Here is a 25,118-nt window from a genome sequence, read left to right as displayed (position 1 = left end):
GAAGAGAAAGAACTAAGTGTGATTCCATGCCTTTTCAATAGAAATCGTACTTCAGAGAAACCAAACCATCCATTACTTTTGATGCATAAAAGGTCTTTTTCTTGGAAGAATGCCCACTCATAGATGTGGGAGGAATGCTACAGTTAGGAAAGCACCATTTTGCAGCCCCCAGTGAAATCATCATTTCAGGAAAGAGTCCTCAGTGTATGCTAAAACTATTAGATGAAAGGTTGATAGGAACTGGATGTCTGCATAGAGCCAGAACATTACCCTACAGGCCACTTGAGTCATAAAGGCAAAAGCACGCCCGACCATGCCAAGAGCTGGCTGTCGCCACCCTAACCCAGTCATCAAACTTATCATCAGCAATAACAGATGCTCAGATATGATTTGCCTCCTGGTGTGATGCAACAGAAGACACACTCGGCACCAGCTAGGAAACACTCCCGCCAAAAAGGTCAGCCTTCATTGAATCAGGCCTTTGTACTCACCCAGTTTGGGGGAAACATAGGGGATTTAAAAAAAAGAGTTGGCCGGGCACAATGGCTCACACCTGTAATCCTGGAACTTTGGGAGGCCGAGGTGGGTGGATCACCTGAGGTCAGGAGTTTGAGGCCAGCCTGACCGACATGGAGAAACTCCATCCCTACCAAAAATACAAAATTAGCCGGGCATGGTGACACATGCCTGTAATCCCAGCTACTGGGGAGGCTGAAAGAGGAGAACTGCTTGAACCCGGGAGGCAGAGGCTGCAGTGAGCTGAGATCGTGCCATTGCACTCCAGTTTGGGCAACAAGAGCGAAACTCCATCTCAAAAAAAAACCAAAAGTGAATGACACCACGAAGAAATAATCAGAAGAATCCAGAACATGCGAGAGGGTTCCAATCCATGCCTCTTCAACAGCTTAATGTCATAAAAACAGAGCTGATGGCTCCAGGCTGAAGAGGACTTAATAGATGTAACAACCAAGGGACGTGCACAGCCCTTGATTAAATCCTGATTTGACAAAAACCGCGATCAAAGACAGTTTGAAGACAGGGAAATTCGAACACGGGCTGTGCATTGGATGACACCAGGAAACTATTATTAATGTTATTAGATGATATTGTGGGTTATGTTGAAGAGTATCTTTTTTTCAGAAATCCATGCTGAATTAATTATGGATAAGGTGTCACAGTTCAGCAAAAAGTATAGAGAGACAGATAGAACAAGTCGAGCAGAAATGTTAACAATTGTTGAATATAGTTGGTAAGTGTGTTCTTTTTACTTTTCTGTATCTTGGAAATTCTTCATAGTAATTTTTTTATTGAAGTAAAAGCCATTTAAAAACAATAAGTATGCAGTCAGGCACAGTGGCTCATGCCTGTAATCCAGCACTTTGGGAGGCCGAGGCAGGCAGATTACCTGAGATCAGGAGTTTGAGACCAGCCTGGCCAACACGGTGAAATCCCGTCTCTACTAAAAATGCAGAAATTAGCTGGGCATGGTGGCGGGCACCTCTAATCCCAGCTACTCGGGAGGCTAAGGCCAGAGAATCACTTGAACCCAGGAGGCAGAGTTTGCAATGAGCCAAGATTGTGCCACTGCATTCCAGCCTGGGTGACAAGAGCAATACTCCATCTCAGCAACAACAACAAAAACCACCAAGTATTCTGTGACTTTAATATCCACCTGAACAATCATAGCAGCAAACTGTTGCTTGCCAATTCCAGTCTACTGGAAATGCTTCCTGGAAAGCTGTCTAAAGAAGAAAGGCAAAGCCACATTCAGCCCCAGGTAGAAAAAGTTCTGTGATTGACTAATGCCTGCCACGAATATGGGTTTTGAAAGTGGTGTCTTGCATGCTACTTACTGGTCTTTCTTGCTCTAAATCATAGTCCTTCAGCTCTGCTTACTATGTGATCTTTTACAAAAGGGAAAGGAATCAAAAGAATTAGAAAATGAGCAGATTTTTTTTTTCAGATTGAGCTAGAAGATAGGTGTGTGGTTTACCGGCTAGATTTCAACTATCACATGATAAGAATTCCGTATTCTGAAAACATATGTTTTTATAATTGGAGCTACTTCATTGTTCTGTCTTGCCTAGCTTTCTAAGTAATATGTCTCTTGAAAAGGTCCCACCTGTCTTAGCCAAGGAATGAGGACAAGGTTCTTCTTCCATGTGGGGGTGGACAGAAGGGAGCAGTGGCCGAGGTCTCCCAGCTGGAGAGGCCCACAGAAGCCGGCCAACATGTGAGGCAACTCCCCCAACAGCAAAGAAGCAGGTCCATGACCACCGTCCCCTTCCCCCGGGCCAGGCCTTGTCAGGGGGTCAGGAGGGAATCATCACTGAGCAAAGAACCAGTCAACAAGAGCCCAGAGGAGTCACACTCGCTACTGTGTTGCAACTGCTGCTACAGGCTTGTTCTAGGATGTTCTGACGGAGGGAGGACGCCCCACAATCCAGGCTACTGAACCACAGAGAGGGCTGGGACACCAGACAGAAAGCCAGTGACCCACAGGATGGCCTGCCCTGTAAGCACATCCCCACTTGGGAGTTGGGGGGCTGACCCTCTTGCCCACAGCAGGACCAGACCCCCTTAGGGCCAGGCCTGAAGGCTTGGCCTTCTAGACCTGTAGCACCCCCAGGGCTCCAGCATGGAATCTGGAGAGCCTTGGGAGCAGAGAGCCTTCACTAAGCCCGCTCAGTGTTTATCTGGCGCAGGCAATGGTTTCCAGATGTTAGAGGGGCCGGGGGGCCAGGGAGCCTGCGATGTACTAGTGCTCATCTCTGTCACCGACGGGGAAGGAACGAGAAGTCTGGCACTGCTCCCACAGCCAGATGGCTGCTGCTCGGCGCTTTGTGGCAGATAAATCATCCCTGAGGCTCCTCCCAGAACACTTGACAGCCAGGGCGGCTGAGGAAGCAGGGAAGGAAAGCGGGGGGGGGGACAGATGGGTCCTCGAGCCACAGATGAGAACACAGAGGATGAGGCTGTGGGTCCCAGGCCCTGTGCCAGGAGGCTCACCATGAAGTGATGGAGAGAGCACCCTAGACTGGGGGTTTTGCCCCTTGCCAGCCGGGCACCCTGGGTACTCGCCCCAGCTTCTCCCTTTCAGAGAATCTTTTCCAGAGAGAGCTCCTACTCTTCAGGGGGCGTTGATGGCACTGAGAGGCATATTGTGGGCTTCACACTGAAGCACGGGGGGTGGGATGGCATTTAGCCATCATAAACTCTTACCAAGGGCTTCCCATGCACAGCTTCCTCTCACCCTCACTACCATCTCACCAGCCAGGGGCTCTCATTAACCCAACTGCACACAAGAAGAAAGATCAGCCCAGAGAGGCGGAGGATGGCGCTGGAGGTCAGTCACAATGCAGGTACGTGGCAGAGCTGCAAGGTCTGAAGCCACGCATCTGCCACAAGGGCAGAGGGACTTGGGTGCAAGGGACCCCATCCATTTGCCAGCTATTTACCCTGGAGTCCAAGCCTTCACCGCCTGCCCCTGGGAGGGGTCCAGGATGAAGTTATCTCTGGGCCCCTGCTGACCTACTAATCAGAGCCACCTGGTCAGAAGCTCCCCCAGCCACTCTCCTTCACCCCCCTCTTCCGCCTGCCCTCACTGTCTCAGAAGGACACCATTCTCCTAGCAGATGTGCAGAACCTGGGTAATTCACCCTTTGTGCCTGCTGGTGCTGAACACGGGAAGACTCCCAGTCCCCAGAACCGGCCGTGCTGGAACCTGTGTTGTGAGTTGTGGGATGGGGGAAGCAGAGGAGAGCAAGGGGCCCAATGTCCTCCCGAAAAAAAAGACAGAGGGGCCTTCTCAGGCAGCTGCAGGACAGTCAGGTTTGCCCAGCTCTGCTTCCCCAACCCCACCACTGTCGCGGCTGGTGACAGTGAGCTGAGCTATGTGTCTGCTGGGGAATTTGGGGGAGGTACAGCAGGCTCAGGGACCTGTCTAAGTCTTAATCAAAAATGCACACCAGTGGGGCAGGTTCAAGGCTGCCTGCCTCTGACATGGCCCCCTGTCTGAGGGTTGTAAAAGCTCCCAATTTCCCCTGCCAGGGAGAGATCCTCACCTTCCTTTAGTTACCCTGGAACCCCAAAGGGTGACCCAGGTATCAGTGAGGGCAACTTCACAACCAAAAAACCCAAAATGCTCCGAAGCGTAAGCCCTCGCTGTGACTGCTGGCCACCTCCACACCAGCACTCAGAGCTGCGCCTGGCACAAGCCAGGAGCTCGGTAAACGGGGGAAGAGAGTGCGTGATGCCCCTCAGGCTGCATGGATGCGCTTGGAGAGGTAAACGGATTAACTACACACGCACAGTGTGGAGCCTTTTGCAACTTCTGGGGAGTTCTCCCAGCTGGAGGCCCCTTGGCTAGTGCGAAGGCCCCATTCATCTCTCCTGGGAGGGTGACCACAGCCCTGGCTGCCCAGCCACCTTCCCAGGCTTGCCAAATGTCTGGGAACATCTGGAAGGGGCTAGGTCCAAGGCATTAAGCTAAAGAATGACAGAGCTCTGTGTCTAGGAAGGAGAGGGATCCAGGCCCCTACCCAGAGGCAGCCAATTCTGGCCACTGGTGGTCCTACCCAGTCAGACACGTGTTGTCCGGCCAGACTCTCACAGCAGAAAGCTGGACCCACAGCTGGGAGTAGTGGCCTCGCCCAGGTTCCCAGCCTCACACCTGGGCGAGTGGCCCCCAGCAACCTGCTCAGTTGCCCTGTGTCTAATTTGTCTGACAGGAACCCACGTAATTGCCCAGATAGTTCTCCCCAAAAGCAAGAACCAAGCCATCCCTCCACTCTGAAATGCCTGCCACCCTCACTTGGGTGACTCGGTGACAGGGTAGGCTGACATGCCAAGAAATGAAGCCTAAAGTGTCGCAGAGAACCATAAACGCCATCTGTCAACAGGGAGTGAAGGCACACTAATCTAAACACGGCCCTAGAGATAGCTTTCCACAGCTCGTAAATATGTACACAGAAAACCTCCTCCCAGAGGCAACACAGCAGAACTGGCTGGAGGCCACGGCCAGCCTCAGACACCCTGCCTCTCTCTCCTTCCTCTTACCACGGACTTGGGTACGAGGGACCCCTTCCATTCGCCAGCTATTTACCCAGGACCTGCTCTGAGCTGGGAAACATGAAGTGCTGGGGAGGCTGTGGACATCGGGACTCACAACCCAGCCCCTGGAGACTTCATGGCCTAGTGACATTTAATAATTGCACAGTTTCCGGGCGCGGTGGCTCAAGCCTGTAATCCCAGCACTTTGGGAGGCCGAGGCGGGTGGATCACGAGGTCAAGAGATCGAGACCATCCTGGTCGACATGGTGAAACCCCGTCTCTACTAAAAATACAAAACATAGCTGGGCATGGTGGCGCGTGCCTGTAATCCCAGCTACTCAGGAGGCTGAGGCAGGAGAATTGCCTGAACCCAGGAGGCGGAGGTTGCGGTGAGCCGAGATCGCGCCATTGCACTCCAGCCTGGGTAACAAGAGCGAAACTCCGTCTCAAAAAAAAAATAATAATAATTGCACAGTTATAAAGTTACAATTATGCAAAGCAGCACAGGGAGCTGGGAGGGGCATGGAAGGAGACTTAATCTTGAGAGGAAATCAAGGAGGGTCTCTGTGAGGAGGTGCTCTTAGCCAGAACTGGGGAAGGTGAGGAGGAGTCAGCAGAGAAGGAGCTGGAAGAACAGGTCACACCAGCAAAGGCCCCCGGCGAGCAGGAGTGTGGGACACCAGAGAGACAACAGACAACCAGCAGGGCAGCAAGTTTGGGCAAGGGGAGAACAGGGGGACCAGAAAGGCAGAGGGGCCAGATAAGGGGCTGGACATTCTCCATGGGACAAGCGGGAGGGACATGGTGGTGAGATGTGCCTGTGTGGGAGCCACAAGTGTAGGCTCAGGAAAGCCACTTGTGTAGGCTCAGTGGCGCTGCCACTTCCCAACTCGGACTTGGAATCAGCCAAGGTGGTAGTATTTACACCATGGAAATGGGCGTGCTTGTCCTTTCCAGAGGGAGGGTTGTTCATCATTTCCCAGCTGGCCCCTGGAAGGACCCAGTGCATCCCCGGGAGGGGATGGGACTGTGGGGTGGAGGGAAAGCAGGGACAACCCTGAACAGGGTGATACCAGGGGTCCCTGAGGGGAGGAAGGACACACCCCTGTCCAGGAGCAAGGCTAGGTGGCAGGTACCTCGGAAGCACTGGGCTCTGAGTGAACCCAGATCCCGGCACTGCAGGCCACAGAGCAAGCCAGCCCCTCCCTGCCAAGTGCCCAGCACCACTGCCTGAACCTGAGAGCCCCTATGCTCCTCCACCCAACCCAGGATCCCTGACTCTGGGGAGAAGATGCCCCACACCCACACTTCCGCCACACTCTTCCAGGACACCTTGTCAGCCTGGACCGCCTGCTGAACCCAGGCCATCCCAAGGGGCTGCGTCAGGCCTCACCCTCTTTACCTGCAAAATTTTGCCCAGAAACATAGAAGCACCTGCCTTTGGGGCCGGTGGAAGGGTCTGGTGAGATAGGGTAGTGCCTGAGCACGGTGCTTCCCGTGTCTGTCACAGGCGTGCACCCAGAGCTGCTCAGCTAATTCCATATCCCTGCATCTGTGGGTGGCTGACTGCCATTCAACCTCCTGGAGCCACAGGGATGGCCAAGGTCCTCACCATGCCCGAGTGACAGGCTCTGGGACGGTGCCCCTCCCAGTACTCACCTCTGTTACTTGCTGCTTGTCCAGGTGGAACACCTGCCCAGAGCTGGTGGCAGCGATCTCCTCGTAGGCCAGGTAGCCAGGATGGGTGCGGTCGCCACAGTCCCCGGTCAGCACAAAGACCACCTGGAAGATGGACAGGCAGCCTGCTCTCGACTTCCCTGGCCAGCTGCTTTAGGGATGAGCAGCAGAGCCCAACCGGGGTGGAGTGACTTGGAGTGAGCCCTTTCCTCTCTCTGGCACATGTATAGAATGACACATGACACATTAATAGAAGGGACAACAGAAGTGTCCATCTCATGGGGATCAGGAACTGACGCAGGGCAAGTGCGCAGCGCAGGGCCAGGAAAACTGTAGGTGCTCCATATTGGGAACTGTTACTAAATCAACAACAAAGAAGGGCGTGGAAGTCAACTCATCTCACAGTGGCCCCTGGAGGCTGCAGAGTTGAAGAACCTTGAAGAACCCAAGCCAGTTTTAGACGCAGAAGCAGAGAAGCAGTCCGGGCCCTCTGCATCTTGCCCAAGGATGGCCCTCCTCCCTTCCTCCAGCACGTCCCCTCTCCCAGCCCTCACTGCCAAAGCCAGAAGCAAGGGATCAGACACATCTTCCAAACCCTGGGACAATGGCAAAGGGGACACGAACGGCAGAGACCAGGAGCAGAGGCGACACCAGGAGGAAGACAGGTTGCTGGACTTTGATGGGGGTGAAAGGAGTAGGGTGGTGCGGGTCTTCATCTGCAACAACCTGCACCAGGGAAGTGTGAGCCCCGGCCAGGGCCTAGAGCGCGAGAGCACAGACCTCCTGGGCCAGCTTGGTTCCGAGGCTCTGGCCATGGATGGCAGAGGCAGACCCAAGGCTATGGAAGAGAAGTGCCCAGCTCTGCCCTCCCGGTGGCAGCTCAGGACTGCTGTGTGAGAGACCCCACATTCCTCGAGACCCCCTGGGGGCCCCACTCGAGCCCCCACAGCTGGCTCACCCACCTGCGATTGTTTGAGCTGCAGGAGCCGCAGCAGCTCTTCCTTCTTGTGATAGTCTTTGGCGCGGGCGTCCGAGAAGACGTAGATGAAGGAGCCGGGGTTGGCGACCTCCACAGCAGCCTTAATGGCCCCCACACTCATCTCGGGGCAGTCACCACCTCCCTGGAGGGCAGGAGCATGTCAGCAGCTGCCACCTGCCTCCTCCAGATGGGACCCACGCAGGGACACTCCAAAACCATTGGGCGTTGGGAGTCATCTTGAACTGTCACGTCCTGCCCACCCAGTCCCTTCCTTCCTGGGGACACAATATAACATCCAACCTGCTTTAACTGTAGACAAGCAGCATCATTCATTCATTCATTCATGCAAGATTGACAGGGGCCCACCCCCACGGAATCTGGCATGGAAGGGAGTCACTGCACCGATAAGGCCAGCACTGTGTTGAGTACTCTGAGTGGGCAAGGAGGGAGGGGCCACGGAAGCAGCTAACAGATGCCTCAGGAAGCTACACATTCGCCCAGGAAGAGGGTGAGGTGGAGGCTGGGCAAGAGACAAGCACTCGAAGCTTCCTCCCCAAACCCTCTCGGTGGGGCACAGGCTGGGAAGAGTAGGACGGAGGGTCAGGGGCTGGATGGGGCTGCCCACCTGCACAAAGAGTTCTCTCAGCTCCCTCTGAAACACCGTGGGGTCTGCCGTGAGGGTCACTGGGCCAATATCTGTGGAGAAGAGAGAGGGAAGCCCGGTGGGCTGGTTTGTCAGTGACACAGGACAGATGCTCAGAGGAGCGGAGGCTGGCACACGAGACAGGGAGCGATCAGGGAGCAGCTCTCGGAGCTACAGGAGCAGACCAGAAAATGAGGTCAGACCACTCTGCCCCATGCCTGGCGCCAAAGCAGGGCCTGAGCTCCAGGGAAGCAGAGGTGAGGCGGAGGGCAAGCCCCAGCCTCTCCATCCGGACAGCAGCTCCCAACCTTTGGTGACCAAGGCTCCCCTAAGAACCCCCGCCTCCACCATCCACCCGCTGCCACTCAGTGGGGAAGGAATTCCGGGAAGACAAACGAGGAGCAAACAAACAATCCATTCTGGGATACACAGCAACTCTCCAACACCAGCTGCTCAACAAGAGAAAACCTTCCAGCAACCCCATCTATGTATGAGCTCATTTTAAAAAGAGCAGCAATAAAAATGACAAAGATTGACTGCGCTCGAGGTTGGCAAGGACATGGAGCAACTGGAACTTTCATTCACTGCTGGTGGGAACGCACAATGGTTTAACCGCTTTGGAAGAAAATGGAAGTTTCTAAAACATTACATATGCACCTCCCATGGGATCCAGCCATTCCAAGCCTAGGTATGTCCCCAGGAGAAATGAAAACGTATATTCACACAAAGGCTTGTACTCAAAGGTTCATGGCAGCTGGATTCATAATAGGCCAACACTGGACACAAGCCAGATGTCCATCATCCAGTGGAGAGATAGACACACAGGTAAAATCGCAGAACCAGGTTGGACTCAGCAGGAAGGCAGGACAACCACCGATACAAGCAACAACAGGGGCGCTTCTCACACGAGGGAAGCTAGATTCAAAACGGCACATACGGTATGGCTCCATTTATAGGAAGTTCTGGAACAGTCAAAATCAATCTAAGGTGAGGAAAACCAGAACAGAGGTTGCCTGAGGAGCCTGACTTGGAAGGAAGCATCTGAGACAGAAACAGTCTATACATTGTGAAAGGAGTGTGAGTTCCTTGGTGTATCATTTGTCAAGAGTGTGCAGCTAAGATTGGAGCATTTCAATGTATGTAAATTTACCTCATAAGCAAAGCGCTAGAACGAATGATCGTCACTGAGTGGGGGTCGGGGGTGGGAGGAGGTACGGACGAGACGAGAATGATGGGGCTGTTGAATATTTGGCAATGCTGAGTGATGGGTACATGGAGGTTCATTATTCTCTTCTATTTATGTTGTATATATTTGAACAACTGTTCACTAATAAAAAGTATGGTTTTTTAAAAAAAATAGTAATGGAGATCCATGCCAACACAAGACAACACTACCAGTGCTGGACGCCGGACCGGGGCTCCAAGGAGCCTTGCAGATAAGCACACAGTGGGGATTGTGCAAGGTTGGTCGGACATCAAGTTCCTTAGAAAAATATCTGAGTCCTCAGTGAACTCTATGTATTTTCATTTTACTTTACTTTTTGAGACAGAGTTCCACTCTGTTGCCCAGGCTGGAATGTAGTGGCACAATCTCAACTCACTGCAACCTCCACCTCCTGGGTTCAAGCAATTCTCCTGCCTCAGCCTCCCAAGTAGCTGGGACCACAGGCATATGCCACCACACCATCTAATTTTTGGATTTTTAGTAGAGACAGGGTTTCGCCATGTTGGCCAGGCTGACCAACTCCTGACCTCAAGTGGTCAGGCCCCTCTGATCCTCAGCCTCCCAAAGTGCTGGGATTACAGGCATTAGCCACTGTGCCCAGCCTTGGTGAGCTCTAATAACGAACTATTTTTAGTTCAGGAGTTCTAAATCTCAGTTGCCCTAAAGAAACTACCATTCTCGGCAACCAGTTGGTGGACCTCAGTATTTCCTTCTTAGAAAAGAAAGCCTGCGGAATTATCCGGCATTCCCCACCATGATCAAGGATGAGCCGCCACCAGCTTCCCCTGGGGCCCCTGCCCCTCGGCTCTGTGTTTATCCGTGGCGTCCCACACTGCCCTTCCTCGCCTGCCCTGGCCGTCCCCACACGTCCTTTCCTCTGAACTCCACAGTAACAAATTTAGCCCGAAGCAGCAGCTCAGTCCTCAGCCTTGGAGCTCACCCAGATCTGACTGGAATCCTTCCTTTGTCCTTTTTGGGCTACGGGGCCTCTGGGGCAGAGCTCACTTCACTGCCCCAAGCCTTGGTTTCTTCATCTGTAGAACGAGACATGTAGCACCACCGTTTCTCCTCACCAAGAATTATCACCGTGAGAATTCAGTGAAGCCAGGTAGCTAAACCCCTGGCTTGGCATGGGAAGGGCTCAGCCAATGGGAAGCGGCGCTGCTGACGTGAGAGTGCGCTTGGCCAGGCTCCAGCGGGTGTGCTCATAGGTGCAAAGACAGTCCTGCTTTGATATGAGGTCCTAGAATTCTACTCTAAGAAGAGCAATCGTTTCACTCAGCGCTGGTTATTTCATTGTTAGGTAATCATGCGTTCATTGTAAAAAGAAATTAACATGACATGAATGATAATGACAGTTACTACTTAGTGTCAGGCCATGTGCTGAGATGCTTCCTGTGTATCAGCTCACTGAATTCTTCCTAGCACCAGGTAGGTCAAAAAGTCATTTTTTTTTTTTTGAAGTTTTTTGAGATGGAGTCTTGCTCTGTCACCAGGCTGGAGTGCAGTGGTGTGATCTTGACTCACTGCAACCTCCACCTCCCAGGTTCAGGCGATTCTCCTGCCTCAGCCTCCCGAGTAGCTAATTTTACAGGCACCTGCCACCACATCCAGCTAATTTTTATATTTTTAGTAGAGATGGGGTTTCACCATGTTGGCCAAGCTGGTCTCAAACACCTGACCTCAGGTGATCCACCTGACTTGGCCTCCCAAAGTGTTGGGATTAGAGGCGTGAGCCACTGTGCCTGGCCTTTATTTATTTATTTATTTTTGAGACTGAGTCTCACTCCGTCACCCAGGCTGGAGTACAGTGGCATGATCTCGGCTCACTGCAACCTCCACTTCCCAGGCTCAAGCGATTCTTGTGCCTCAGTCTCCCAAGTAGCTGGGATTACAGAGATGTACCAGCATGCCTGGCTAATTTTTTTGTATTTTTAGTAGAGACAAGGTTTTGCCATGTTGGCTAGACTGGACTCAAATTCTTGGCCTCATGTGATCCCCCCACCTTAGCCTGCCAAAGTGCTGGGGTCTGAGTGTTACCCACATTTTTGCAGAGGAGAACATGGAAGCCCAGAGACAGTGACTTGTCCAATAAGCAGCAGTACTGGGATGAGCCCAGGTCTGGGCAACCTCAAGAACAGAGCTCTTCTTAACTATTGTTCTTAGGGAACTAGACATAGAAATTCCTGGCAGGCAAAATAAAACGAAACAAAAAAGGGAAGAAGCACAATTGCCTGTATTTTTTTTTGAGATGGTGTCTCACTCTGTCACCAGGTTGGAGTGCAGTGGTGTGATCTCGGCTCACTGCAACCTCTACCACCTGAGTCCAAGCCATTTTTCTGCCTCTGCCTCCCGAGTAGCTGGGATTATAGGTGCACGCAACCACACCCAACTAAGTTTTGTATTTTTAGTTGAGAAGAGGTTTCACCATGTTGGCCAGGATGGTCTCAATCTCCTAACCTCATGATCCACCCGCCTCGGCCTCCCAAAGTGCTGGGATTACAGGCGTGAGCCATCGTGCCCGGCAAACTGCCTGTATTTCTACCAACCAGAGATAATAATTTCCATTTTGTATATAATCTTCAAATTTTATATTCATATATTTAAATGTGTAAATACATCTTACAAAAATGCATGCTATTTTTAAGCAGAATTTTTATCGAAGTATAAATAACATACTATTTCTAACCCAATTCTTTTCACTGAACAAATGTGAGCAAATTTCCAGAAGGTTACTCAAACATCATTTTAATAGCTACAAAGTATTTCCTTTGCACAAATGCTAATAACAGCCTTGTCCAATCCCATATTGTTTTGGTACCAATTTTTATAATGAACAATGTCATTAAAAACATCTTCGAGGCAGGCACAATGGCTCACACCTGTAATCCCTGCACTTTGGGAGGCTGAGGCGGGGGCGCAGGGGGAGGTGGGGATCACCTGAGGTCAGGAGTTCGAGACCAGGCTGGCCGACATGGCAAAAACCCCATCTCTACTAAAAATACAAAAATTAGCCGGGCATAGGGGCAGGCACCTGTAGTCCCAGGTACTCAGGAGGCTGAGGCAGGAGAATCAATTGAACCCAGGAGGTGGAGGTTGCAGTGAGCCAAGATCGTGCCACTGCACTCCAGCCTGGGCGACACAGTCAAAATCCGTCTCAAAAAAAAAAAAAAAAAAAAAAAAAGAACATCTTCTCATCCATAGCTCAATTGCTTTCTCAGGATACATTGCCATAAGTAGAATCACTGGGTCAATGGCAACAGCATCTGTAAAAACTTTGGATGCAAAATCAGTAACCTTGTAACTCCTCCCCACCCCCTGATGTCCCACCTCCGATCCTCCCAACCTGCACATGCTGGAGGAACCCACGTCTCCCCTGCTCAAGAATCCCCAGTGACCACCCATTGCCTGCAAGCCACACAAAGCTGCCAGCACAGAGCCCCGTTCTGAATCTGTCCCCCTCTAGCCTCCCATCAGAGTCTGTCATCAGTGTCCACCTAACTCTATGGCTCCCAATGTCAGGTCACTGCTAGACGGACACAGGCCCCCTGTTTGAAGCAACATGGAAAAAATGAAGCCGGTAAGGTGAGTCCTCATAAAGCAAGTGCAGCCCGGTTGGGAGAGCTGCCCTTTACCATGGTCCAGGCACCTCCTGCCTGGAGGGAGAGGGGATTATTCTTTCTTTCATGAAAGGCTCATAATAATACAAGGGAGTTGATGTTTTTTTCAGTTTTACTTTGGTAAGTAGAATGTTTGCCACCTATGTTATGTTTATTGTTTTTTCTTTTAAGCTCTTTTTTTTAAGGCAGTTTTATTGGATTAAGAAACCCACAGTCTAGGCAGCCCTGCAGCTGGAGGCAAGGAGGTTGCCGATCCACTGCCTGACGCCTGGCCATCCATTGCCTGCAGGCTTCTTGGGGATTCCGTGCTCTGGAAGAGAGGAAGGTGCTTCTGGGAGCCCCATCACTCAGCAAAGCCCAGGCCTCCCCACACAGCAACCTCCTCCTCTGACGTCCTCATGCCCCAAGGTCTCAGCCAGCACATGCCGAGTGGCAGGGCCTGTGTGGTTAATGCAATTCCTGGGACATTTCAGGAGCCGGGAAGCATCCCCTGAACCAGAGAGCCCTGGAAAGGATTTTAAGGTTGGCCTCTGTCTCAGTTTCCTATTGCTTCTGTGACAAATTACTACAAACTTAGTGCCTGAAGACTACACACAGTTGTGGAAGTCAGCGGTCCTCAATCCAAGTGTCGGCAGGGCTGTATTCCCTCCAGGGGTTCTAAGGGAGGACCGGTTTCCCTGCCTTTTCCAGCTGCTGAGGCCTTGGATCACGGCTCCTTCCTCCGTCTTCAAAGCAGCAGCAGGGCGTCTCTCCTGTGCCTCTGTCCTCACAGCTCCCTCTCTGACTCTGAGCCTCCTGCCTCCCTCCTGTGAGGACCCTGTGATTATAAAGGGCCCAGCTGGATACTCCAGGAAAACCTCGAGATCCAGGACCTTGTCAAACCTGCAAAGTTCCTTTCACCATGGCAGGTCACATATTTGCTGGTTCTGTGCAGTAGGACATAGACACCTTCGGACGGATGTCATTCTACAGTGTGGAGGACATCATTCTACACTGCCGCGTGGCGAGGCCCAGGCCTTGCTAAGGGATGTGGCTCCCAGAAGCACCTTCCTCTTTTCCAGAGCACAGAACCCCCAAGTAGTCTGCAGTTTAGCAAGAATGAACTTCAGAAAAGCCAATCTGACCACAACCTATGTGCCAAACATAACAACGACGAGGGCGCGGTGGCTCGCTCCTGTCATCCCAGCACATTGGGAGGCCGAGGTGGGCGGATGACTTGAGAGGTCAGGAGTTCGAGACCGGCCTGGCCAACACGGTGAAACCTCATCTCTACTAAAAATACAAAAATTAGCTGGGCATGGTGGCACATGCCTGTAATCCCAACTACTCAAAGGCTGAGGCAGGAGAATCGCTTGAACCCGGGAGGCAGAGGTTGCAGTGAGCCGAGATCACACCACTGCACTCCAGTCTGGGTGACAGAGCAAGACTCTATCTCAAAACAAACAAAACAAAACAAAACAACAATTTTGAGGAGGAAGAGATCTGAAGACCCCCCCCATCTTTTTAAAGATGCAGAAACTGAGGCCCAGAGAGAAGAGAGCCCCTCCGTGTCAGAGGGAAGTTCTGGGGCAAGAGTTGACTGGATACATTATGTGGGCAGTGGCCCCGTCTCTGATGTTCCCTACAGCAAGCCTCACACCGAGCTCAGTGCCCGGCACACAGTAAGTGTAAATAAATACTGAATAAATATTGTTCAAAGGAGTGAATTAATCAACTTATCAATGAATCTCACACTGCTTGAGCATCTCCAGGTCGGCACCCAAGTTTCACTTATCTTTACATTCTGCCCCCAACACAAAGCCGGGCATCCAATTAACACTCAACAAATACTGCCGAACGCCGGGCCCACCCGAGCTCCAGGCTCTCCCACCACAGAACGCCGCAGTCCCTCGTCCAGAGAAACAGATCCGAAACAAGGCGGGAAACTAAATGTGGTTTTCTTGGACATGTGGAGAGATTGGCCACGCTCAGGGGGCACTGGCCAGATCGGCAAAGGTGTCCGTGATTCCTCCGGAGATAGAGAGCCGGCCCCAGCAAAGACTGAAGGCAAGAGCTTGTTAAAGTCTGCCCCAAGTTATGAACAAAGAAGATTCTCAGGAGAGTGCACACGACACACACACACACACACACACACACACACATGCACTCAGACACATGCACACGCACGCATGCACACATGCACACAATTCCCGTGCAACCTCTGAACAGACAATCCCCAAACCTGCCCTGGGAGCTAGCTCCCGCCAACATTCCCATCATTCCCAGTGCAGGGCCAGCTTCCAAGATACCAAGAAGGGGATGGGGATGCAGAGGTGTACTCCCATCCGTCCTCCTTGCTGCCTACCTGCCACTCACCAACCTGCAGCTCCAGGCAGTGAGACAGAGATGGATGCCTTCTTATCATTAATTCAGGCTGGCTCATGGCTTCATTTGTCATTCCCGGGACTGCTGCACCATTACCAATCACCATCCGGAAGCTTCCCTGGGACAGAGGGCTATCAGCAAGGGTGGCATGTCAAGTCCCATCTTCCAGCAGGATGGAGAGTGAGGCACCAGGACAGAACAGGGCAGGACATTTGGCTTGTCCCCATGGGAGCTCACCCATGAGAGGAGTCAGCTGAGTCCCTTTCTATATCTCCCTGTCTCACCCTATCTAGGCAGGGCTGGCCCTGGACAAAATGTCCCAATCACCTTAGGTCCTAACACGCTGTCCTTCCTGGCACCAAGCTGATGCTATTGCTGCTGCTGCTGATGATGATGTTGATGCTGATGACAATGAAAATGATACTGATGACAATCACGTTGGTGATGACAACACTGATGATATTGATGATGATACTGATGATGGTGGTGGTGGTGGTTGTAACAGCTGCTTCTGTGCATTGAGCACTTCTTATTTTACAGGCTTTAGCTCAGTCCTGTTAATGTCTCCCTGTTACAACTGAAGATGCCAACTTAGAGAAGCAACGCCCTTGGCGACAAACAGCTAGCAAATGCTAGTTAATGTCTATACTAGCTTCCTGGGCTGCTGTTACCAAGTGCCACAAACTGGGGCGTGGGGGGTTGGCTTCACAACACAGATTTCTTCTCTTGCAGTTCTAGAGGCTAAAAGTCCAAAATCCAGGGGTCAGCCTTGCCGCGCCAGCTGTGAAGGCTGTGAGGAAGAATGAGCTCCGAGTCCTTTTCTTGGCGCATGCTATGCCGGCAGCCCTGACTGCTCCTCGGCGTGTAGACACTTCCCTCTGATCTCTGCCTCCATCATCGCAGGGCCGCCTTTCTCCCTGGGTGTCTGTGTCTCTGCTCTGCTTCTTATGAGGATGTCATTCATATTGGATTACGGGCCCACACTACTGCAGTATGACCTCATTGTGACTTAGCGAATTACATCTGAGATGACCCTATTTGAAAATAGGGTCTCATTATGCAGTCCCAGGAAGGACATGAATTTTGGAAGGACATTTTTCAACCTAGCACAATGTCCAAATCCACACATGTTTCGTTCCAATGCCTGTTCCCTCTGCCACTCACTATACTGCCTCCAAAAACAATGCTGGTGGTGATGACGAGGGGGAGGGTGGTGATGCTACCATTGTTTTGATGTTTGCTAAGCACCAGGTTTTGTTCTAAGCATTTGACGTGCATTTGCTCATAAAAGCCTTACAACCGCCTGCGGGGTCTATTATTTATGATCCCCATTTTACAGCTGAGAGAATGGAGACCCACAGAGGTAAAGTGACCGAGGAATTACAACTCGGAAGCAGCAGAAATGAGAGTCCAATATAGGTCACTCTGACCCGAGATCCAAGCTGGCAACACCCGTGAAGCTGTAGACACTCAGAACTCATTCCCCAGACTCTTGTCCCGTGCCTGCAGAGGGAGGGAGGCTCAGGACTGAGGGTGGGCGCTTGCCAAACAGCTGGGCAGATGTGGCGTGCAGTCCCTCTGAGCAGGCCTGCCAGCTACAGTGATGATTAAACCTGTGACCTTGGCTCCACGCAAGCCACCCTCCAGCATGTGAGCCCCAGAAGCCAGGTCTGAACCACCACTCCACAGGCGGGGTTTTTTCCAACTGGGCAAGTGGAGCGTGTGGCAAGCCCCACAGACTGTCTCAAACATGTGAGGAGCACACAAGGGTGGAACGGCCCAGCCCCTCACCAAGCTTCATGTGTCCCAGTGGACACGGTCAAGACTGTAGTCAGGCACTCAGAAATCAGTCTCAGAAATATCTCAGGGCAAGGCCTCTTCCTGGGGTCTGTCTTGCCCCCTGCTTCTCTCTCCAAGTGGGGCTGCAATTTTAGAGTGAGCCCTGGGTCCACACATCCTCCTCCTCCAGCTGCAGTGACCCCAGGTAGGTCCCGCACTCAGCCACCACCATCGTCACACCGCCTCCCCTCCCCAAGACTCAGCTATCCCATCTGTAAAGGGAAGGGGCTGGAAAACGTGATGTCAAGCCTGCTAGAATTCTGACAGCCCCTAAACCCATCTGGGCAAATGTGATTCCCTTGAAGGCACCCTTGAGGGACAGACACAATGGCACAGGAGCCAACTGGGCAGGTGATTTTGTCCAAAGAGCCAAAATAGCTCCAGAACCTTTCTCTGCCTCCGCTTCAGTGTCCAGGAGTCCAGAAAGTAACTCTCCTTGGGGTCTCCTCCCCAGGGCCTCTCCCTGAACACCCAGTGGTGGAGCCCAGCTCTGCCCTCCATGTCCCTGTCAGCTCCACCCACTAATGTTCAATCAAGGAGATATTCCTGCCAACCTCACAGCCATTGCTTCTGCTGTTCCCTCTTCCTGGAGTGCTGCTCCCAGTCCTGCTCTGACTCTTCCCTACCCACCAAGCTTTTTTCCAACTCAGCTCAATGTCACTCACTCAGGAATGTCATTGCGGGAGCAGCCACAGCTGTGATGAGATGCCTAGGAACTTGGCTATTTGCCATGGGCTTTTCTGGCTGGACTGCAGATGCCAGGCAAGCCAGTACCCTGCCTGGTCCCCGGGGACCCCTTGAGAATTGAAGATGGAGTAAGTAATTAATGGGTATATCGGGATCCACGGGAACCAGACCAGCTCAGGCTGCACAGGCTGACCTGACACACCCACCCACCTCTGCCCCTCCAAGGACCTCCTGCCCTGAGATCCATGGCTTCCTCACCCTCTGGTCCTCCTCCTGCAAGGACCCTGGCCATCTCTCTCTAGTACCCCTCCCCTGCATAGATCCTCGCCTAGAAAGCTCTTTGACGAGGTGTTATCTGACCCAGCCAGGCCACTCCTGGCCAACCAACAGGCGCCCTCGGAATGACAGGGACGTGCCTAGTCCAGCTCACAGCTCACAGGCTGCTCAGACCTCCAGACCTCCAAGGAGAGACATGCCTGGGGCCAGGTTAAGAGAGTGAGTTTTCCCCTCAGAACAAAGACTGATCATTTCTACTTCATGAGGTGAGGCTGGTTAATCGCAATGTCACAGCCAGGTGTGGTGGCTCATGCCTGTAATGCCAGCACTTTGGGAGGCTGAGGTGGGCAGATCACTGAGGTCAGGAGTTCATGACCAGCCTGGCCAACATGGTGAATTCCCATCTCTACTAAAAATACAAAAATTAGCTGGGTGTGGTGGTGGGCGCCTGTAATCCCAGCTACTCGGCAGGCTGAGGCAGGAGGATCCCTTGAACCTAGGACGTGGAGGTTGCAATGAGGTGAGACCATGCCACTGCACTCCAACCTGAGGGACAGAGCAAGATTCCATCTCAAAAATAAATCAATAAATAAAAATAGCAATGTCACTCAGGGTGACAATAACAATTACACGTGTACACACACAAGCAGGAACACGCAGTCAAAGTCCAGCTACTCCAGCTCCCAGGCGAGTATGCGGCCCCCACACATCTGCTCTGCCCGCCGGCATCCTCACCTCTGACTGGCCCGGCAAAAGCCACCTCTTCCCCTGAGAAAGATGATGGAGCACCAGGAGCCCGAGACATCCAGGGAGAAACTCAGGAAGACTGTAAGGTCACCAATAATCCGCACATGCAGATTAAGGCAGGACACCATTTCCCACCTAGCAAACTAGCAAAAACAAATGTGGAAAAAAAGGCAGAGTGATGTCCCAGCAGGGGTGTGGGGAAATGCAGTCTCATCTTCCGTGGGCCCGGGCGCAAAATGGCACAGGGTGTTTGAGGGTAGTTGGATGGTGTCTATTGACGTGGAAAATGCTCCTATGCCTTAATAAAGCAATTTTATTTCTGGGAATCTATTCTATAGATACATTTGCAAATATATGTGTGTTAATTGTGAAGAAACTGAAAGCAGCCTATTCTCCACTGTAGGGGGATGGGTGGGTAAATTAAGATAATTCCTCCGATGGCTTCTTAGGGAGTCATTGAAAAAAATGGGGAGGATCTGTGTTTCCTGACAGGAAGAGGTATCCATGCCATATGATATGGGGGGGAGAAAGCAAGTTGTAAAACGCTTTACATACTATAATTTTTTAAGTAGGTGTGTTTATGTACACGAGTGAATGTATACGCATACATGCACACAAGATCTGGGAGGACACCAGAATATTAAGTGTTTGCACCTCTTGAGAGTAGTATTAGAACCTTTTACAAGCATGTACTAATTTTGCGATTCTTGAAGGGAGTGGATTATTTAAACCCTGATGGTAAAACTTGAAAAAATTCAAAGGAAAAATACCACTTACAGATCACACACATGAAATGGAAGGCAAAACACCTAAACAAAATACTGGAAACTGTCATCCAGGTGCATGTTAAAGAATAATCCGCTACAACCAAGGAAGACTTAAGCAAGAAACGCAAAAATAGTTTAAAATTAACACATTGGCCGGGCACGGTGGCTCACGGCTGTAATCCCAGTACTTTGGGAGGCCAAGGTGGGCAGATCACCTGAGGTCGGGAGTTCGAGACCAGCCTAGCCAACATCTAGTGAAATCCCATCTCTACTAAAAGAAATACAAAAATTAGCTGAGGTGGTGGAGCATGCCTATAGTCCCAGCTACCTGGGAAGTTGAGACAGGAGAATCACTTGCACCCAGGAGGTGGAGGCTGAAGTGAATCAAGACAGCACCATTGCACTCCAGCCCGGGTGAGAGTGAGACTCCGTCTCTCAAAAAAAAAATTAATGCATCACATTAGTAGGTCAACAAAATGATCTGATAAACATTGCAATAAAGCAGAAAATCACTTGCTAAAATTAAGCACCCAGGTCTGTTTGAATTTTTTGTTTTGTTTTTGCTTTTTCTTGTTTTTTGAGTTAATTTTCTTTTAGTAAAATTGGGAATGAAAGCATCTTCTTTCACTTAACGGCAAAACTCCAACCAAGAATCAATATTATACAATGAGTGGTGTACAATTAAAAGCAAGACAAGAAGGCCCGGCGCGGTGGTTCCTGCCTGCAATCCCAGCACTGGGAGGCTGAGGCAGGTGGATCACCTGAGGTCAGGAGTTTGAGAACCGCCTGGCCAACACGGTGAAACCTTGTCTCTACAAATGGTGAAACCTAATACGAAAATTAGCTGGGCATGGTGGCACACGCCTGCAGTCCCAGCTACTCGGGAGGTTAAGGCAAGAGAATCGCTTGAGCCCGAGGGGCAGAGGTTGTGCGAGCTGAGATCACGCCACTGCATTCCAGCCTGGGTGACAGAGACTGTCTCGAAAAAAAAGGAAGACAAGATAAGTGCAGCCATCACCATTATTTAGCACGGTTCTGACAGTTTTTGCTGATAAATAATAAAAGACACTTAAAATATGTGAAATATTTGATTGGAAAAGAAGCAACAGTGTTATAATTTGGACAAGCTGTGTGTGTCAACCTAGAAAACTCAAGACATTACCAAAAAAATTAGAACTAGTTTAAAAAAAACAACTTCAGTAAAAGAAGCTGGAAAGAAAATTAATATATGAAATGAATTGCTTTCCAACATACTAGCAATACTCACTTGTAAAAAATGTAATGGAAAAAAATTCTCGGCAAAATAGTAACAAAAACCAAAATATTTTAAAATAATCTTAAAAAAATGGGTGGAACCTAAAAAAACTGAATCTTTATCAAAAAAAAAAAAAACTATGATCTTTACTAAAAGAAATAAATGTGAACAGAAGGGCATGCCTGATGGATGAGAATGATGGCTTTTTTTAAAATGATAACTCTTCCCCAAAATTAAATTTAACACAATTCCAAGAAAAGTCACAGTAGAAAAAATTGTTTGGAAGTTGACAAATTTTTCTATGTGTCATCTAAAGAAAAAATTCTCAAGAAGATTTTGCAAAGCAGGAATAGGAATAAAAAGAAGATGCTCAGGTCTGTAATCCCAGCACTTTGGGAGGCCAAGGTGGGTGGACCGCTTGAGCCCAGAAGTTCAAGACCAACCTGGGCAACATGGCAAGACCCTGTGTCTACCAAATACACACACACACACACACACACACACACACACACACACACACACACAAATTAGCCGGGCGTGGTTACAGGTGCCTGTGGTCCCAGCTACTCTGGGGCTAAAATGGGAGAACCACCAGAGTTTTGGGAGGTTGAGTCTGCAGTGAGCCATGATTGTGCCACTGCCCTCCAGCCTGGGCAACAGAATCAGACCCTGTCTCAAAGTTCAAAAAAAAAAAAGAAGAAGAAGAGGAGGCCAGGCATGGTGGCTCATACCTGTAATCCCAGGACTTTGGGAGGCTGAGGCAGGATGATCATTTGAGGTCAGTAGTTCAAGACCAGCATGGCCAACATGGTAAAACCCCATCTCTGCTAAAAATACAAAAATTAGCTGTGCATGGTGGCACACGCCTGTAATCCCAGCCACAGGGGAGGCTGAGGCAGGAGAATTCCTTAAACGCAGGAGGTAGAGGTTCCAGTGAGCCGAGATTGCACTACTGCACTCTAGCCTGGGTGACAGAGTGACACTCCACCTCAAAAAATAAAAATAAATAAATAATTTAAAAAGCAGCAGCAGCTGAAGAAGTTGTTGGCATAAGTAACTTTGGACGTGAATGCAGTCTGTAAGATTAAAGGCAAACTGTATTCTAGTTAATAAAGCTATTTCCCATGGGGTCCTGCCCAAGAAGTCTGAAGCTACTGTCAATGTATACTGGAAGTAAACAGCAAAGGAAAGGGATGGTGGATGGCAGGAGGCAGGTTTGCCACTGTTGTATGTGGAGGTTACAGATAAGGAACGGGAAGAGGTTTGAATATTCATCTACCTAATACATCTAACCCTATATCTAATATAAATTAGAGTTGGAGATATCAGCAGGAACTCATGTTTAGCTTAATACAGACACAGATAATTACGTATAAAAACATTTATAGATACAAGGACATACACGGGTTATATATACAACATACATCTCCTTGCCCTGTCAGCTAAGGGAGGTTTTAGAAGTAATGGCACCTCAGTGCCAATAAACACACTTAGCACGGATATCCTGGTTTCCAGTCACAGGAACCAGGGCTCCTTGGAGGGAAACAGCAAATTCAAGGACTGAGGCAGGAAGTACAGAAGATGAACCTGGAGCCTCTACCAGCACCAGAAAGTAGGAATGTGCTTAAAAAAAACCCACATACACAACAATGGGGGTGTCCAAGGGACACAGAAGCCAACTGAATGAACTCCCAATGACCACAGCCAGCAACATTTGAGGAGTGAAATAAAGTGGTTTAGGATCATAATTTAAAGTATGAAATAGCTAGCGATGATTCCATGCTGACGTAGATAAGTGATTGAATTAATTAATAAATAGAACAGCAGAGACAACTCTTATGCAGAACAATTCCAAATAATCCCACATAGATACTCTACCCCCAAGGATGTGGAGCATAGCTCCCCCTTTTAAAATGTGGGCTACACATAGTTAGTGACTTTCTTCCAGAGAGTACAGTACGGAAAGAGAGAAGGGAAAAAGAGTAACTCCATGGTAGAGAAATCTGAAAAATACTACCCGAGTCAGGTAATCAAGCTTGACGTCAACAGTGACAGCGAGTTCTCTTGACATGAGATGATAAGAACAGTATTTTAACACTGGGTCTTCCTCCCCAAAACATTACCCAGTCTAACTTGAGAAAAACTTTAGACAAATAACGATTGAGGGAAAATGGCTGACCAGTATTCCTCCAAACTGTCAAGGTCATTGAAATGAAAGTAAGCCTGAGAAACTCACAACCTGAGCTGCTGAAGGAGACATGACAATTAATGTATCCTGGATGGGATCCCGGAGCAGAAAAAGGGCACCAAAGAAAAACCAAGGAAGGCTGGGCGCCATGGCTCATGTATGTAATCCCCTTGCTTTGGGAGGCAGAGGCAGGAAAACCACTTGAAGCCAAGCATTTGACACCAGCCCCTATCTCTACAAAAAATCAGCCAGGTGTGGTGGTGCGCTCCTGCAGTCCCAGCTACTCGGGAGGCTGATGTTATTAACATCTTACATTTATCACAACTAATAAAACAAATATCGATACATTATGATTAACCAAAGTCCACACTTTATTGAGATTTTCTATTTTTCTTTTTGTTGTCAATGTTTTCTTTTTGAGACAGGGTCTTGCTCTAATGCCCAGGCTGGAGGGCAGTGGCACAATCATAGCCCCCTGCAACCTCGAACTCCTGGGTTCAAGCAATCCTGACACCTTAGCTCCCAAAGTACTAGAATTACAAGTGTGAACCACTGAGCCCAGCCTACCAATTTTTAAAATTCCAAGTCAAACAATTAAATGTAAAGAGAGGAAAATAAAACAAAATACACACATACACAAACCCTAGAACATCTACCTAACTGGTTTGTGATAGAAAAAAAAAAAAAAACACCTTTATAAGCACCTAAGAAATCACAAAGGAAAATATAGATTTATCTACATAAACATGTAAAACTGCAGAACATCAAGAATTACAAACACTAAAAGACAAGCAAACAGGAAAAATACTAACCACATTAAAAAAAAAAATGCATTTAAGGCTGGGCGTGGTAGTTCATGCCTGTAATCCCAGCACTTTAGGAGGCTGAGGTGGGCAGATCACGAGGTCAGGAGTTCGAGACCAGCCTGACCAACATGGTGAAACCCCGTCTCTACTAAAAATGGAAAAATTAGCCAGACATGGTGGTATGCGCCTATAATCCCAGCTACTCAGGAGGCTGAGGCAGGAGAATCGCTTGAATGCAGGAGGTGGAGGTGCAGTGAGCCAAGATTACGCCACTGTACTCCAGCCTGGGCAACAGAGTGAGACTCGTCTCAAAAAAAAAAAAAAAAAAAGAAAGAAAAAAAAAGTTAGTATCAGCATAAAGTCCTCATTCCAACTAAAAATAAAACCACTAAAACTTCGAGTGAAAAATGTGCAAGAGGGCCGGGCGCGGTGTCACACACCTGTAATCCCAGCACTTTGGGAGGCCGAGGCAGGTGGATCACAAGGTCAAGAGATTGAGACCATCCTGACCAACATGGTGAAACCCTGTCTCAACTAAAAATACAAAAATTAGCTGGGCGTGGTGGTGCGTGCCTGTAGTCCCAGCTACTTGGGAGGCTGAGGCAGGAGAATTGCTTGAACTTGGGAGGCAGAGGTTGCAGTGAGCCGAGATTGAGCCGCTGCACTCCAGCCTGGTGGCAGAGTGAGACTCTGTCTCAAAAAAAAAAAAAGAAAGAAAAATGTGCAAAGAAACTGACAGTTTACAAAAGAAGAAATTCACACCAAAAATATCTAGTGAACACTTGAAAGACACATTGAACCTCACTAGCAATCAAAACAAGAAGATATCACTTTCCATTTTGGAATTAAAGAAATGTGTCTATATTAATTTCCAGTGTTGGGCATGGCTGCACTGAAACGGGCCCCTAAAACGCTTCTGGTGGAAGTTCCACCTCCTGAAACAATTTAGAAAACAACTTGAAGAGTCATCCACCCACTCGGTGTGTTAAAAAT

General features: G+C 49.8%; 1 protein-coding gene across 1 annotated transcript in view; it reads right to left on the bottom strand.

The window, feature by feature from the left end:
* LOC116535836 (hemicentin-2-like) overlaps nucleotides 1-25,118 on the bottom strand; it is a 60,255-nt gene that overhangs the window by 30,579 nt on the left and 4,558 nt on the right. The window contains exons 4-6 of the mRNA XM_032257233.1: nucleotides 8,334-8,404; nucleotides 7,692-7,850; nucleotides 6,712-6,834 (exon numbers count right to left, since the gene is read on the bottom strand). Of these exons, the coding sequence (XP_032113124.1) occupies nucleotides 6,712-6,834; nucleotides 7,692-7,850; nucleotides 8,334-8,404 (353 nt within the window). The remainder of the gene's footprint in view (nucleotides 1-6,711; nucleotides 6,835-7,691; nucleotides 7,851-8,333; nucleotides 8,405-25,118) is intronic.

The sequence above is a fragment of the Sapajus apella genome, unplaced genomic scaffold (assembly GCF_009761245.1).
Source record: "Sapajus apella isolate SASKATOON/1434 unplaced genomic scaffold, GSC_monkey_1.0 scaffold97, whole genome shotgun sequence".
Taxonomy (NCBI): Eukaryota; Metazoa; Chordata; class Mammalia; order Primates; family Cebidae; genus Sapajus; species Sapajus apella.
Note: the sequence above shows the minus strand (reverse complement) of the source record. Positions and strands in the feature narration are given on the sequence as shown.